The 16212-nt window shown below is 45.7% G+C and overlaps 1 protein-coding gene across 2 annotated transcripts in view; it reads right to left on the bottom strand.

The window, feature by feature from the left end:
• The window catches only part of FNTB (farnesyltransferase, CAAX box, beta), a 67821-nt gene that overhangs the window by 30291 nt on the left and 21318 nt on the right, over positions 1–16212 (bottom strand). For both annotated transcript variants that reach the window (XM_030319319.2, XM_030319318.2), the window contains exons 3-4: positions 9720–9792; positions 7342–7433 (exon numbers count right to left, since the gene is read on the bottom strand). In XM_030319319.2, the coding sequence (XP_030175179.1) occupies positions 7342–7433; positions 9720–9792 (165 nt within the window). The remainder of the gene's footprint in view (positions 1–7341; positions 7434–9719; positions 9793–16212) is intronic.

Here is a 16212-nt window from a genome sequence, read left to right as displayed (position 1 = left end):
ATTTTTGCCTCAGGTCAAACCAAGGGAGCCCCTATTTATCCGAGGTCCTCTGAAGTTCACCAGGAAGGGGTGCCCCAGGAAAGCCCTGGTCATCACGCTCTCTCCCCACAGCTCAGCTGGGCTCACTGGCTTCCTGTTAGGACAAGCCTCCATTTAAGAGAATACGTTGGAAATCTGTGCCCTAGTGCTCAGGCAGCCTTCTTTTCTTGGACTCCTTCATCTTATTCTTTCTTTTCTACTGCAGCCAGAGGGGTCAAACAGAGTCTAGTGAATCTCCACTAGGACACAAGTTTACTATTGCTTTTCCACATCATATCTGATTACTTGATTTCAGACCTTCCATTATCTGGCAGCGACAGCAATAAAAAATGCTGCTGACTCGCTGCTGGGGTCCTGAAGCTTTCCCGGGTCTCAAAAACAATACTCATTCCCTTGTACCTGCACCTGCAATTTTACTACAGGAAACATAAGGACTGAAGCTGAAGTTGATCATCAGAGAAGAAAGACAGTTCTGTGGCCTATTTGCAACAGCAATTAATTTTCATGGAGAAAATTAATTTGTTCCTAACATATTTTCCAAACCTTCATCAATTCATATCCTATTTCCTGGAAACAAATAGCTAATAAACTCATGTCCTGACAAAGGTTGGCTGCACTAGCGTGCAGAAAGTTCTCTGTATCACAAAAACAAAAGGTTTTAGTTGATATAAAACTTAAGAGCACATCTAAAAAATGAAAAGGATAAGAGTCACCTAGTTACCCATTCTCTTTCACAGTTCCTCAGATAGAATCCTGCCAAATGCAACACCCCAGGCCCTGTAGCCTAAGGTCTGGTGAACTGGGATCTGAATGTACCAGACACCTTTAAATCATTCCTCGATGCCAACCTTCCTCAGCTGATATGTGGCATCTGACTGGCCGTGGGGCTATGCTGGGGAGCAGGGCTGGGCTTTTCTGGACTCTGAGACGCTTCCATATTACAGAACATTCTGCTCCAGAGGCTTTCCAACTAACACCTTAAGGAACTGGCAAACTGACCATGAAGCTGCCAGCCGTCATTAGCAGAGTTCTCAGCAACTCTGAAAACCAAAATGTGAATGAGACTTCTACTATCAAAAGGGGAAGGAAAAACTTATCTTAGAGACCAGAAATTCACCAACTAGTAAAAAAAAAAAAAAAAAAAAAAAAAAAAAAAAATTCACAAGCAGGAGACATGGTGCAAACACGAAGAGCAGTCGACTTTGTAAAGAGCATGCGTTATGCAGTATTTTGTCACACGACTAAAAGATCTAGCAGATCTGTGTTCTTTCAAGTCAGCAAGTCCTATTTTGTTCCAGCAAAGTGGGAAACCATCTTTTATATTAGGGATTTCCAAACCCAAAATGTGTGCATCACAATCACAGGAGAGCTAATAGAGAAAAGAGAGGCCCAGGCTTCTTGAAGCAGGAACAAGCCTGGGCCTCTGTATTTTCACCAAATTCCCAGATGACGTGTGTACACACAAAGTTTGAGAACCACAAGTCTTGGCTGAGCAATTAGAATCACTTGGGGGATGTTTTTTAAAACCCAATGCCCAGGTCACACCCAATACCAATGAAATCAGGATCACTGAGGGTGAGACCCAAGTGGCCACAGTTTTTTTTTTAATTCCCATGTGACTCCAATGTACAGCCAAGTATCAGTGCCTCTCAACCTTGAGTGCACATGGAAATCACCTGAGAACCTGCTGAACTGCAGTTCTGGCTCAGAAGGGCTGGATGGGCTAGAAAGTCAGTACTTTCAGCAAGCCCCAGTTGATGGTAATGCCACTGGTGTGGGGAATCACATTTTTGGTAGCAATGTGAAAGATCTGTGCTGTCCAATAGGTAGTGACGAGCCACGTGAGGCTATTTAAATTTTAAATTTAATTACGTTTAAGAATTGATTTAATGTTTAGCTCCTCAGTCATACAAGCCACATTGCAACTGTTCAATAGCTACACGTCCCTAGTGGCTACCACAGAATAGAGAACATTTCCATTGTTGTGGGAAGTTCTACTGAACACCAACACTCTATCATTCAACTATTAAAAAGTATGTAAAACCTGGAAGAAGATCAAGTTCAAAGCAAGAGTATCAATGATTTACTTCTAAGGAGTTACTAGGACTTTCAGGTGATGGCTGAAGATTATGGGCATTGCTGTCACCAACTTGAATGAAGTACTCAAAACCGTGTACAGAGAACAAGCAAAATAATACAAAAGGAGCAGAGAAACACTGCCAAGGTGAGAATTAAAGTCCGGAATAATATAAGACAAATCAGAAGCACATAAGAATACAACAAATGAAACAAGTACAAGTAATAAATAACATACTCAGGGATGGCAGGAGTGGGGAGGAGTACAGCATATCAATATACAACGGGAAAGGACTAGGGATACAGGAGAAAGAGGACCAGAGATTAGGACCCATGAGTTGTGGACAAAAACGACAACACTTAAGAGCATCATAAACGCAGCACTGGTCACAACTGTATTTGGCTCAAACCTCCATTTTCCAACTAAAAGGAGGTTCAGGTTAGAATTATAAAAACACAGGTGCCTGGGTGGTTCAGTTGGTTAAGCGTCCGACTCTTGATTTTGGCTCAGGTCATGATCTCACGGTTCGTGAGTTCGAGCCTGCATCAGGCTCTGCACTGTCAGCGCTCAGCCTGCTGGCATCCTCTCTCTCCCTCTCTCTGCCCCTCCCCCACTTGCTTGCATGTGCTCTCTCTCAAAATAAATAAATAAACTTAAAAAAATAATAACTGTAAAAATGGCCAAATATTAAAAGGCTTAATATTACAGGCAACCACCACCATGAGGAAGCTACCCAGCAAAATACCTCAGGTATACAGGAGCGCCTGGGTGACTCAGTTGGTTGAGCATCTGACTTCGGCTTAGGTCATGATCTCAAGTCTTGGGGGTTCAAGCCCCACATCGGGCTCTCCGCTAACAGCTCAGAGCCTGGAGCCCGCTTTGGATTCTGAGTCTGCCCCTCCCCCACTCACACTGTGTGTATCACTCTCTCTCTCAAAAATAAATACTAAAAAAAATTTTTTTAAGTTTAAAAAAATACCTCAGGTATACAAAGGGTAGGTACGCAAACTTTCTGGTAGAGAAACAAACACTGAAGCTAGTTTGCAGCAGCAGAATTTAGAGAAGATTTAAGAAAACCTTCAGCACCACAGTAGGTTACCATGGACAGACTGAAGGCCGAGAACAAGTTAGAAAGATCACAGCTTTGGGAAAGGAATGGTCATCCTTGAGCAGGACGGCTTGCGGGGAGATGCCAATAGAAGATGGATGCATGGACATCCAGCTTCCTCTAGTACTAAGGCTTTTGAATTTCATACCATAAAACAACTCCAGCTTAGTAGGAGGGAGAGAAGAGCTCCTTCCCTAGCAGAGCACAGCAGTGAGCAGGTGGAAATGACAGGCTCCTCACCGATTCCAGGAGGCGGGAGCCGCCCATGGAGTCTGACACATTGTCTGACTCCATCAAGCACAGTCATCCTCTGGAAGCTGCTGTTCTGGAGGTAAGGTCAAGTCTAAAGTTGGTTATTGTAGAGCAGAGTTTCTCCACCTTGGCACTCTGATATTTTGGACTGTGTGGTTGTTCGTTGTGGGAACTGACCTGTGGAGGAAATCTGGGAGCACCCCTGCCCTCCTCTACCTACTCGACACCAGGAGCACCTGGCCAAAAAAAGCCCAGAACGCAGAGGACTAGGTAAGGTATCTTCACAGAAAGGTAAGGCAACAAATTACATTTAAAAATTAAAAGGAAAAATATTTGAAGAGCTATTCAGGGGATCAGCTACAAATAACTTTTTGAAGGGGAAATAGCAAAACAGTGACACACGAAAATTTAAACTAATGAACATTTGGAAAAACTTTATAAGCAGAAAAGTCTTAAAACAATGAAGTTAAAGACAATTTTTAGATCTTACAGAAGCTAGAAAACTAACTTCAACAATGCAGCGGTCTCCCTGTGATTTCACTTTACTCTGTGTGTTATGTTACAGTACTGTTCAATAACGAAGCATGGGATTCTCATTAAAGGACGCTTCCTTCCTTCCATTAAAATCATTAACAAATGTACTTAGTTTGGTACCAAAATATCAATTTATTTCAGGTAAACATACATATCAATTTGTGGATACAACCTCTTAGAAAGGCAAGCTGTGTTCCTACCTATGAATATGTTGCTTTTGAAAGATCTGAGACCAGCAGTAAAAACCTGGTCTTGCTGGCTTCTCTTAACAGTCACAGTAGCTGAGAAAGTGATTTTGTCCACTAGAGGGAACTCAGCTTGCCATCTTGTTCCCTAAACAGAAGCGCAAAGGTGAACGGAATAGGAGAGAGAAATGTGTGTGTATGTGCGTGTCACCTGCACTAAGTGGCAGAGTGGGGAAAGAAAAGGGCAGGAAAATAATAAAACTCCAGAGCTAAACTCTGCACCTTAATAGTTATATGAAGAAGAAGGGGACAGAAAGCTGACCATATTTTCAAAGCATTTCCTTTCTCTGTGCAAAATACATCCGATATCAGAGAGCCTTTTAAAAATCCCAGCATTTTTACAGAAATCATTAAGATTTCTCATATCTTACTAAAAATAGTTCATTTCCTTATAGGTCAGAGCTACTAGGCTCTGTTGATAACAGATATTATCTGGACCTAGACTGAACTGTCTGCTAGGCATGAAACAAAATACATTGTTGTTGGAAAGCCTAAGTAATTCTTTAAAAGTCTGTTAAATCAGAAGAACCACACGTAAAGATTTTAAGGCAGCTGTGAAAGCAGAAATTCTTAAGTCATTCACTACCAACTGGTTTGTGAAATTAGAACAAAGTAGCTTTTTAGTTTTAAAAACATTCTTTTAAGTACAAAAACAATAAATAAAGTTTTAGAACATGGAAATAGGCTTAGGAAAAAAAAACAGAAGAAAATTCACCTTTAACTTCACCATCTAGAAATAACTATTGCCAAGTGTGTATATACCTTTCTGGTTTTCTCTATGCATATAACCAGCCATATATACATATACGCATACATATATATGGCTGGTTATATATTATATACCATATATATGTATTATATATAATATATTATATATTATATGTTTTTATATATTTATATATTATATGTAATATTACATTTTTATTATTATATATTTATGTGTATATATATATATATTTTTTTTTTTAAGAAAAAGAGTGCATTAATGGGGGAGCGGGACAGAAGAAGAGAGGGAAAAGAGAGGGAGAGAGAGAGAGACAGAGAGAGAAAGAGAATCTTAAGCAGGCTCCTCGCTCAGCACAGAGCCTGACTGGAGCTCCATCCCACGACCCTAGGATCATGACCTGAGCTGAAATCAAGAATTGGATGCTCAACCGAGTAAGCCATCCAGGCGCCCCTAACCAGCTATATTTTTAATCTACAGAAGTTGAATCTTTTTAACTATTTTCACTTAATTCATGGGTATCTTTCTATGTAAATACATGCATTTTTATATACAAATATATACTTCATATGCATTTGGTTTTTATTAAAGTAAAATCGGTAAACAACATTGTGTTAGTTTAGGTGTACAACAAAGCAATTCAGTATTTGTACATACTGTGAAATGACCACTATAATAAGTACAATTAACATCGTCAAGTTTTTAAATGGCTGCACAGTATTTCACTGTATGTATTGTACCATATTTTACTTAAACTTCATATACACTTTAACACATCCCTACTGTTGATGTTTAGGTTGTCGCTAGTTGTTCACTGTGAAAAGCCCTTTCAAGGGGGCCCTCTCTTCCTACCTGATGTTGCCACGAGAGCTGCTCTGACACTTATTTCCTCAGCAAAATCTCACCTATCAAACACTAGGTATACAACCTAGAAAGAAACTCAAAATCGATGCTGACCCCAGTTTGACCTGAGTGCTTCCTCTTCAGCAACTACGTCCTCCTCGGGGTCCCACCTATACTTCCCTCTTCCAGAATCTTCCATCGCTTTTTTTCTTCTCTCGTGTACGACTCTCGCATTTCCCCTAGTGTGCATCCTGATTGTGTATGTGTGGGGGAGAAATTTTCTAAACAATCCACAACCCCCAACTGGTATTTCAAAAACACATGGGCCTTTATTTTGACAATTAAATTCCTGTTATTGCAGAAACTGTGTCCAATTCTACTTCCAGAGCCAGAAGCACCCAGGCTTGCAGCAGCCGCATGATGAGGACAATGCATATTTTTCCTCTCTCTCAGAAAGCTCCGTACATATCACAGGGGTTAATGGTCTAATTCTTCATTATCTTCCCTATCCATAGTCATCACAAGACACCCTGCCCAGGAAGGCAAGAATGAGAGGTTATTGTTAAGGCAGAACGAATGAGACAATGTGTGGTTCTGTTCTTCTGACCTGACAGTGTGACCCCAGGCAGGGGCAGGGGGACCAGAGCGGGGGGGGGCCTGGACTAGCCTGCACGCACCCTTGCACGGCTGTCACTGGTGCTGTGGAAAAACGGACCTGGCTCGCGGGCCTTTCCGCCCAGACTCCCCTCCTTCAGGAGCACCAGGGGAGCAGGTGAACTCAAGATGCCTCCAAGGGAACGTGCTTATTCTCAGTGAGACCTGGAGCATTAGATTCCATTCCTCGCTGCCCTTTCCCACCCCAGGTATCCCTAAAGTTTCTTCTTTAAAGTATAAATTGTGATGAGCTTCTAGCGATGAGGTGCCACACTCACTCCCAGAACACCATCTGCACCAGCAGTTTGGGAAGAATCTTAGTTGCTTAGATCTCTACTCATAAATCAGAAGTTTGAGAATATTCTGAGTCAAGGCATTTGGGCACCAAGGGTGTAACCCATCTAGGACATCAAGAGCTACACTATCCCCCAGGCACTGGTGAAGGGGGATGTCTATGGAGGTGTTTATGAAAGGCAAAGGCATTTTTGCTTATTAGCTTGGCACATGCTTCCTCACAGAAGCTATTCAAATGCATACTGTACTTTCTAGCAAAATCACGTCTCTCAGAATTGATGATGAAGAATTTTCTCCAAGACCAGAGCAAGAGCCAAAAGAAAAGGCCACAGAAGAAACCAGAATCCTTCTCTTGGGAGTTCAAAGTCTTGTTCTACCCACGAGCTCACAATAGGCTTCTAGAGTGGAGGAGTTTCAGGAAGTTACTGGGGTCAAGAGGAGGGCAAGGATTTCTTTGTAGCATGATCTGTTTTTCATTCAAAATCAGTAAAACAGAAACAAAACACAAGGAACCCCCCAACTCAAAACAGAATTTCAGAGAACAGCCCAGGTTCCCTGAAGCCAGACTCACTCTGTGGCCACCATCTGGGGGATGGGTTCATCTAGTAGCTCCAAGCTGTGCAGAATCCAGTAGCAGAGCCATGGGCGGCTGGCATCCAGACACTGTGAAAGGCACAGGGGAGAAAACACACCCCTTGTTCAGAATCATTCCAAGATGCTGCTGACAAGGCAACATCTGTCTCACCCCAGCAGCTTAGAAAGGGGGAGGAAGGCACCCTATGAACAATAAATTAATGAAGGACACTTTGCTTTGTGGCCCCAGCCAGCAGCTGAAATGAACACATGTGCAGAAAGGACAATGGGACAAAGAAGTTTACCTTGCCCCCACTGGGTCCTTCCCTGACAGGCACCTAAGGAAGGCTGAGCAGAGGAGTGCCCACATGCTGGGAAGTTAAGTGATGCTGTCTTCTCAGTGCAGACCCAAGTCGATATATACTCTCAGAAAGGGATTTCCTGGGATTAACTCACTCACTGATTCAACAAATATTTAGCATGTCCTTGTGTGGGCCAAGCATTGCATTAGATACTGCGGGCAAAATAATGAATAAAATTCAGTTCCTACTGTTGAGGTTCTTCGGATATAGAATGTGTGTGTTTATCTGCAGAGGAAGAGGGCTCTGGACAGATGCATTTAAGCACAAGTTACCTTATCGCTTTACAGAACAAGATGGCACATACCACATGTATACATGTACCTGAATAACGGTATATGCTGTAATGGGCAGAAGCAGAATCCTGAGGGAGCACATGAAGAGCCTAATTCTGCCTGGGGGGCTGGGAAAGGCTTCCCAAGGTCATATGCGAACAGCTTTGGATCCTGATTCAACCCACAAACCTGTACTGAGCATTCAAGGCTAGGCAGGCAGGTAGTATTATTATTCCAGTTTTCCAGATTAAAAGTTATATAAATAAGGTCCAGAGAGATGAACTTTTTCCAGATTACAAAGACATCAAATGTCAAAGCTGAGACAGGAAGTCAGGTTTTTGGGACTCCCACACCATTGCTCTTTCCAGTGGCCCAAGCTGCCCTCCTCATAAATGTGCTGATCATTCTGGCTGTGGTGAGGCCGCCACCTGGGGAGCAAGTGGTGTGGTTCTGGCCTGTCTGGGTTGCAGTCCCAGCTCTTCCGCTTACAGTTATGTGCTTTTGAGCAATGACTTAATCTTCCTCGGCCTGTTTCCCTATCTGTAAGAAATACTCACCTACCTCACCTAGTAGCTGTGAGGATTAAATGAGATAAGGCATGGTAAGCTTTCAGCCCTCTGTTCAACTGTTCCCTGGTACGGTATTAACTGTATCAGGGCTGACTGCACCCTAACTACAGAGGACTCACAGCAAAGATTGAAAATGTTGAGCCAAGGCCAGGTCTAGCCCGGGGACCTGTTCTGCTTGTTCCCTGTAGCGTGTTGTTTTTTTAATTAGAATTAGTTGCAACATTTAAGCATTGAGAGATTCACACAGAAATCTGGCTTCATTTGAAAAAAGTGAGAGAGAGAGAGAGAGAGAGAGAGAGAGAGAGAGAGAGAAATCTGGCAAGCCTGGGTCTACGTTCCTGGATAGCAGCACCTGGCAGCAACAGAGGAAAAGCACAGGGCCTTTGGTTTGCCTCAGTCTCCCTCCCACCCGCCCACTTCTCTTATTTATGCCGCCTGCTTGGGTCTACCGGCATTTCAGTTGGACAATCCCTGCTGCAAATAATCAAATGTAGACCCCCAAATAAAAAGCAAATGAAAAGCAAGGCTGCTGTGTGTAAAGTAAGGCAGAAAGACTGGGGCCCTCCTGTTGACATTTGTCCTCTGCCTGCCACCTTCCCAACACCCTGCCCCCCCCCCACCTCCTCCACCACCACTGCCCTCCCCTGAGGCCCCTCGGTAGAACCCTCTGAGGAATGGGATTTAAAATGCACTCTAAGCGTGGGCATTTTTATAGTGCTAAACTGTGTTAGCCCTCGCTGGGATTTATATGCTGATCCTTTGGCCAGCATAGGAATTAGATCGGCTTATAGGGCAAAGGATTAGCGACGGACAGGTAACTGCCTTTCAGCTAGCTGGCAAGGGGCATCCAGCAGAAAGCACGAGAACCCCTCACTGTGATCTAACGGTGCAAGAAAGCACCACCCCATCTAGGGTGCTCTGTCCTTGGGTTGGGGGTGGGGGGGGGTGGGGAGGAGAAGACTGGAAGAGACCTGGTTCTGCGCTTTCAGAAGTGGGAGTCCCAGCCCTGTGGCCCAGGCTCCCCACTCCCCATGAACCTGCTTCCTGCCACAGCCACGTGGTACAAAGAGTGACTCTGCAGGAGGCCAGGCCAATGGGTGTTTTACATTCCAACAGAAAAAAGGAGGACCGTCTGGCTGACCATCTGACAGAGCTCCTGGGCAGTATACTTACCTCATAGGCATCGGTCAGCTGTCGAAGGCCTCTTTTCAGGTAATGGAAGTGCTTCTCCCTCTGCAAAATAAGCCTGGAAAGACATGGAGCTTGAAAATCTCCACCCCGCTGCAGAACACGTGTGCACACACATACACTCCCAGCTTTGGGACAATCCCCCACCCCCCTACCACCAACAAGTACTTAACCAGCATCCCCTTCAGCTCCCAAGGGTAGCTAAAATAGAGAGAGGCGGCCAGCACCTGAATGTCCCTAACACATCTGAAAACGTGCTGGCAAATGTTCTGGGTGAGTTCCTCTCCTTCATGGTAGGTGACTCTGGGCTAAGTGAAAAGCCACAGTGAATACACAGGCCAGGCGATGACAAACCGTCCAGAAAGCTCCTGAAGGGTTTCACTGTGAACACACATCTTGTGGTTCCCCACCCTGTAAGCAATCCCAATCTGAGCCTCACCACTTTCCTGACTTGGTTAGCCTCTGTCATTTCAGTCATTTCTTCTGGGGTCACTTCTCCGAGGTGGGTCGTTCATACCCTGCCTGCCCCTCAGCTGTGCGTCTGTTATTCCCTCCCTGAAATTCCACCTCCTGTGTGCTGACCCACTACCCTGGCCGGGGGATCATAATTGTATTCTGCAGCCAGCCGCTCTCCTTGGCACTGACGTCAGCAACACTGGCCTGTAAGGTGGAATGTGCCTCCTGTGGCCACCTGCATGAGCAGGGCAAAGGACAGGGGCTGCAGGGGGCCACACTTCTTGCTTGGTCTCACAGAAGAGGCCTGTGTGGTTACAGAAGGAATGAAAAAAGAACAGAACGGCAAGACATCCCCTGTGCTTACTGATAACACAAATTAAAAAAGAACCATTCTGTTTTCTAGGTGATCCATTCCAAAACTGTTTGGGGCACCCGGGTGGCTCAGTCAGTTAGGCTTCTGACTCTTGATTCGGCTCAGGTCATGATCTCATGGTTCGTGGGTTCAAACCCCAAGTCGGCCTCTGCACTGACAGTGCGGAGTCTACTTGGGATGTTCTCTCTCTCTCCCTCACTCTCTGCCCCTCCCCCATTCACATACATGCACGCTCTCTCTCAAATAAACTTTAATGAGTTTTTTTTTGTTTTGGTTTTGTTTTTTGAGAGACAGACAGACAGACAGAGCCTGAGTGGGGGACAGGCAGAGAGAGAAGGAGACACAGAATCTGAAGCAGGCTCCAGGCTCTGAGCTGTCAGCACAGAGCCCGATGCAGGGCTTGAACTCACGAACTGTGAGATCATGACCTGAGCTGAAGTTGGATGCTCAACCGAGACATCCAGATGCCCCTCTCAAATAAACTTAAAAAAATAATAAAATAAAATAAAATAAAATAAAATAAAATAAAATAAAATAAAACAAAAATTGTTTATTGAACTCCCACCATTCCATGCTCAGAGTAAAGCCATTAATGTAGTCTTCACCTCAGAAAGTCTCTCAGTTCAGTACTGGAAATGACTTAAAGACACAAGTGGCTACAATATAAAAAACAAATGGGTAGATTTCATGAAGGAAACAGATAAAATACTACCAAGGCTCTAAAGCCAGGGGCTGGGGGCATCTCATGAAGAAAGGAACGATCAGGAAAGGTCGTGTGGAAGAAGAGGAGTATAAGGCGGGTGGCCACGGTAGAGGGAAAAAATGTTTACTGGTAGAGAGGGTGAGGAGATAGTAGCCAGAAGGAAAAGAAACGAACAGGTTCAGACGAGTGCTGTCCAAAAGAACTTTGTCAGCGATGATGGGAACGGTATCTGTGCTGTCCAACAGGCAGCCACCAGCCACAAGCGGTTACTGGGCGCATGAAGTGTACCAGTGTGACTGAGGAGATGAATTTCAAATTTTGTTGCATTTTAGTTAATTTAAGTTTAAATAGCTGTGGGAGGCAAATGGCCACTGTATGGTGGAGCACAGGTATAAAGTGTGCCAGAGGTGTGGGGGAATCTGGCCTGAATATTAGGAATAAAGGACAAATGGCCAAAAAGGCAATGCAAGCCCTTTTATAGGGGTCTGGGATGCCAGCTAAGGAATTTCTACTCAATTTTAGTAGGCAAAGGTAGACCCTGGAGGTTTTCTTCTTCTTCTTTTTTTTTCTTTTTCCACTTCAACTGTGTTTATTTTTTTATCGAAGCATAGTTGGCACACAATGTTAACATCAGTTTCAAGTGCATAACCTAGTGATTCAACAAGTTTATGCATTACGCTGTGCTCACCACAAGTGAAGCTACCATCTATCACCAATATCTCTATCTGACTTATTTCACTTAGCATAATACCTTCTAGGTCCATCCATGTTGTTGCAAATGGCAAGATCCCATTCTTCTTTTATGGCTGAGTAATATTCCATTATGTATATATACCACATCTTTATCTATTCATCTATTGATGGACACTCAGGGTTGCTTCCATATCTTGGCTATTATAAATTTTTTTTAATGTTTCTTTATTTGAGGGGGGGCGCAAAAGTGGGGGAGGGACAGAGAGAAAGGAAGACACAGAATCTGAAGCAGGCTCCAGACTCTGAGCTGTCAGCACAGAGCCTGACATGGGGCTCAAATCCACAAACCACGAGATCATGACCTGAGCCGAAGTCGGACGCTTAAACAACTGAGCCACCCAGGTGCCCCCGTATCTTGGCTATTATAAATAATGCTGCAATAAGCACAGGGATGCATATATCTTTTCAAATTAGTTTTTTTGCTCTCTTTGGGTAAATACCCAGTAGTGGAATTACTGGATCATATGGTATTTCTTATTTTAAATGTTGAACAACCTCCATACTGTCTTCCACAGTGGTTGCATCAGTTTGCATTCCCACCAACAGTGCAGTAGGGTTCTTTTCCCACTACATCCTCACCAATGCTTGTTATTTCTTGTCTTTTTCATTCTAGCCATGTATAAGGTGAAGTCCTGAAGGCTTTGAGCCGAGAAAAAAAATGAAAAAAACTAAGCTTTTAGAAAAATTATCTGGCAGCAGTAGGCGTTCAACATGTATTTACAAAGTAGACTGAGTGAAAGCACTAAGCATGGAGAGAGATGAGGTGGGAACACTGGGTAAGGCGGGTGCCAAGAATCTACCAGAGTAGAAGTCCTTAGAGCACTCGGGGCTTAACACCATGGTGACCCATGGGCAGGTGGGCTGTATGGCACGGGAAGTCTATGTGGGTGAGGACGTCAGTCGCACTGTTGGAAACACATGTGAGACTCAGGAGAAGGCTCCAAGTGACACAGACAGACTAGGAGTCATTTACCTGCATGCAGGTGACAGGTGAGGCTGCAGGAGTAGAGGACAAAGCAGAGAGAAAAATCTGTATGCTGAACTGGGGGAGGACCCATCCTTAAGGGCTCAGAGGCTGAGGAGCCAGAGGAGAGAATTAAAGAACGCTGCCTATGTGGGAGGAGGACAAAGGCAATGTTGTGTCCCAGGTGAAACAGGAGGAGGGACCTCCATGGAGGTATTTAACAGTCGCAGATGACGCGGCAAGACTGAGGAAAAAGAGGACAAACGATAAAGTGGCTGGTGACCTTAGGAGAGTTCAGGGAGCAGGGAGAGCAGATTCCAGATCACAAAGAAGAAGAGAAGGACAGACTCACTTTCTCTTTCAAGGAGCTCCAAGGGTCAGGACTCAGGGAGTGCCCACTCTGTGCGGGCCGAGCATCCTGCACGGATCAGTGGACACTGACCCTGCTCCCCAGAGCTACAGCCCTGTGTCCAGAGGTGGACACAGATGAGCCACTGGCAGCCGGGGCCCCATCCGACAAACAGAAAGCCTGACGGGCTCTGGCAGCACACAGGAAGGCACAGAGGATCAGAACTAACTTCCCAAAGGACACAGCACTACGTCAAGAAACGAAGGAGACCCGGGACATGAGTTAGCCAGCCAAAAAGAAGGGGATGGGGCAGGGGCGCCTGGGTGGCGCAGTCGGTTAAGCGTCCGACTTCAGCCAGGTCACGATCTCGCGGTCCGTGAGTTCGAGCCCCGCGTCGGGCTCTGGGCTGATGGCTCAGAGCCTGGAGCCTGTTTCCAATTCCGTGTCTCCCTCTCTCTCTGCCCCTCCCCTGTTCATGCTCTGTCTCTCTCTGTCCCAAAAATAAATAAAAACGTTGAAAAAAAAAATTTAAATAAAAAAAAAAAAAGAAGGGGATGGGGCAGGCGCTTCAGGAAGGGAACAATGTGGCACGTCTGTGTAGGGTCAGTTCAGCGGGAGCAGAGGTACAAGGTAGTGAGCCATGAGCAATCAGACGGGAGAGGTACAGAGGCGTCAGACCACGCAGGACTTATAATGCGTGGGGAGTTTGACTTTAAACCGAAGAGCAAACGGGAGTCACTGTGCTTCAAGCATCAGATGGCCCTTGAAAAGTCCATGCTAAGTAAAAGAAGCTGTCACAGAAAGACCACATATTGTATCATTCTGTTTATACGAAATGTCCAGAAGAGGAAAATCCACAGCTGAAGTGGTTGCCAGGGGCTGGCGGGGAACAGAGGGATGGGAGGGGGATAGCTAAGGGGGACAGAATTTCTCTGCGCGGTGATGAGAATGTTCTAAATTAACCGTGGTGATGGCTGCACAACTCTGTCAATAGACTAAAAACCACTGAATTGTACACTTTAAATGGGTGAATTATATGATATCCGATATCTGAATTGTATCTCAAAGCTGTTACAAAAAAATAAAAGGCAAGTAAAAAAAAATTCTTTTTTTTTTTAAAGTTTAGTTATTTTGAGAGAGAGAGAAAGAGAAAGTGCAAGTGGGGAAGGGGTAGAGAGAGAGAGAAGCCCAAGCAGGCTTCTGTCAGCATGGTACCCGACGTGGGCCTCAAACTCACGAACCTCGAGATCAAGACCTAGCCACCCGGGTGCCCCCCAAGTAAAAAAACTCTAAGGCAGTGGCTGAAGTATTTTAGGCATGGGAAAGACATGGTCAGATCTGCATTTTCTAGATGGCAGGAGTGGCAGCAGGCTGAATGGGCTGGGGTGGGGTAAGACTAGTGACAGGAAACCAAACCCACAATCTAAGTGTGTCTGTGGTGTGTGTGGGGGTGGGGTGGGGGGAGAAAGACAACAGAGTGGCAGCCTGATGGGGCACTGGGGGGAAGGCAAGTGGTTCAGCCACAGAAGAGGTAAAAAATGCTTGAGAGCGAAGATGCTGAAGATGCAAGAGCCCAGAGAAAATCCACCAGCAAAGACCCCCAATGAAGAGGGAGGAGGGTTGGGGTGGAGAGTCCTGGGTTCCTTCTCCAGGCTTCCTGTTTCTGTTTTCCCAGGAAGAGGAGGGATTTGCTTAGGTGCGCAGTCTAGGAGAGTCTGGCAATAAGGAAGGATGCTCCATTCTCAGACATAATGAGAGTGTGAAATTAGACAAATACAGGACTTGGAAGTGGGGGAGGGGGGAGGAAACTTATGCGGGACAACCTGGAGTTCTCAGGAGTCAGGGGCAGGAGCAGGGGAGAGTTGTGGCTTGGCCACTGGGGGAACGTGTTAGGAAACGTACAAGAGGTGAGGATAAGAGGAGCGCGCGGAGGTAGTGAAGGCCTCACTGGAGCGGGTGGTACCACTTCTGGTGAAGCCACACGGCAGGCGCCGTCACAGCACTTTGCTCCTTGGAAATCTCAACGGGACCCTTCAGCAGAAGCAGGGAGACGGATGCCATGGGAAGGACCAGGAGGGTGGGACGAGAAGGAACGGAACGAGACCAGGGAACTGGTGAAACAGCTCACAGTCATGCTGGCCCAGGCCGTGAGGCTGGGGGGGTCGGCAGGATGGAGTGCAGACGAGGAGAACCGCGAGGGTCCACGAGGCCATCCGTGAGGGCGGGCTGAGAAACCCCAAGCCAGGTGGGGGCAAATACAGAAAGTGGAGGCAGATCGCCCAATTTCTAACTCGGAAAGGACTGACTCACAGTGGGGTTTTCTACAGGTCAGCCCTCTTCTGTTGAAGAAACAGTCACGGGAACTTGAATATACCAAATACCTTGAGATGCTAAGCCACAGAGCGAGGGGAGAAGGGAAAGCCCAAGAGATCACCAGCCACCTCATTCGGAAATGGGAGGCCAGAGAGCATTAAAGGTCTCCTGTAAAGAAGGTTCTGTGATCCTGAGCACAATGCGGGGGAAAGGGACCAGGTGAGAAAGGGATGCATGTACTGCGATTCCCCGGTCAATAGGCCTCCCCACTCCAATCCGTGTAACTCTGAGGAGAGCTCACACCTGGCTTCAGCACCTGTGCCCAGCACAGCGCAGGCTCTCAACATCTGTTTGTCAAATGAACAGAAGAAAGAATAAAGGCACCGTAAGGACACTTTCCGATAGACCTAATGAGACTGTTCTCCCTGGATATATGTCCCTTCAACTGAAAAGAATGATAAACCTCCAGGGGAGTTCAGGTTCACTCAGAGACAGCAAGGAGAGGGGCGGCTAGACTGGCTCAGCGGTCGGCTCTCGTTCACGCTCACACCCACCGTGCTGAGGAGA

Source organism: Lynx canadensis, chromosome B3 (assembly GCF_007474595.2).
Source record: "Lynx canadensis isolate LIC74 chromosome B3, mLynCan4.pri.v2, whole genome shotgun sequence".
Lineage (NCBI taxonomy): Eukaryota > Metazoa > Chordata > Mammalia > Carnivora > Felidae > Lynx > Lynx canadensis.
The sequence above is the reverse complement of the archived record's forward strand: the minus strand, read 5'-3'. Positions and strand labels throughout refer to the sequence as shown.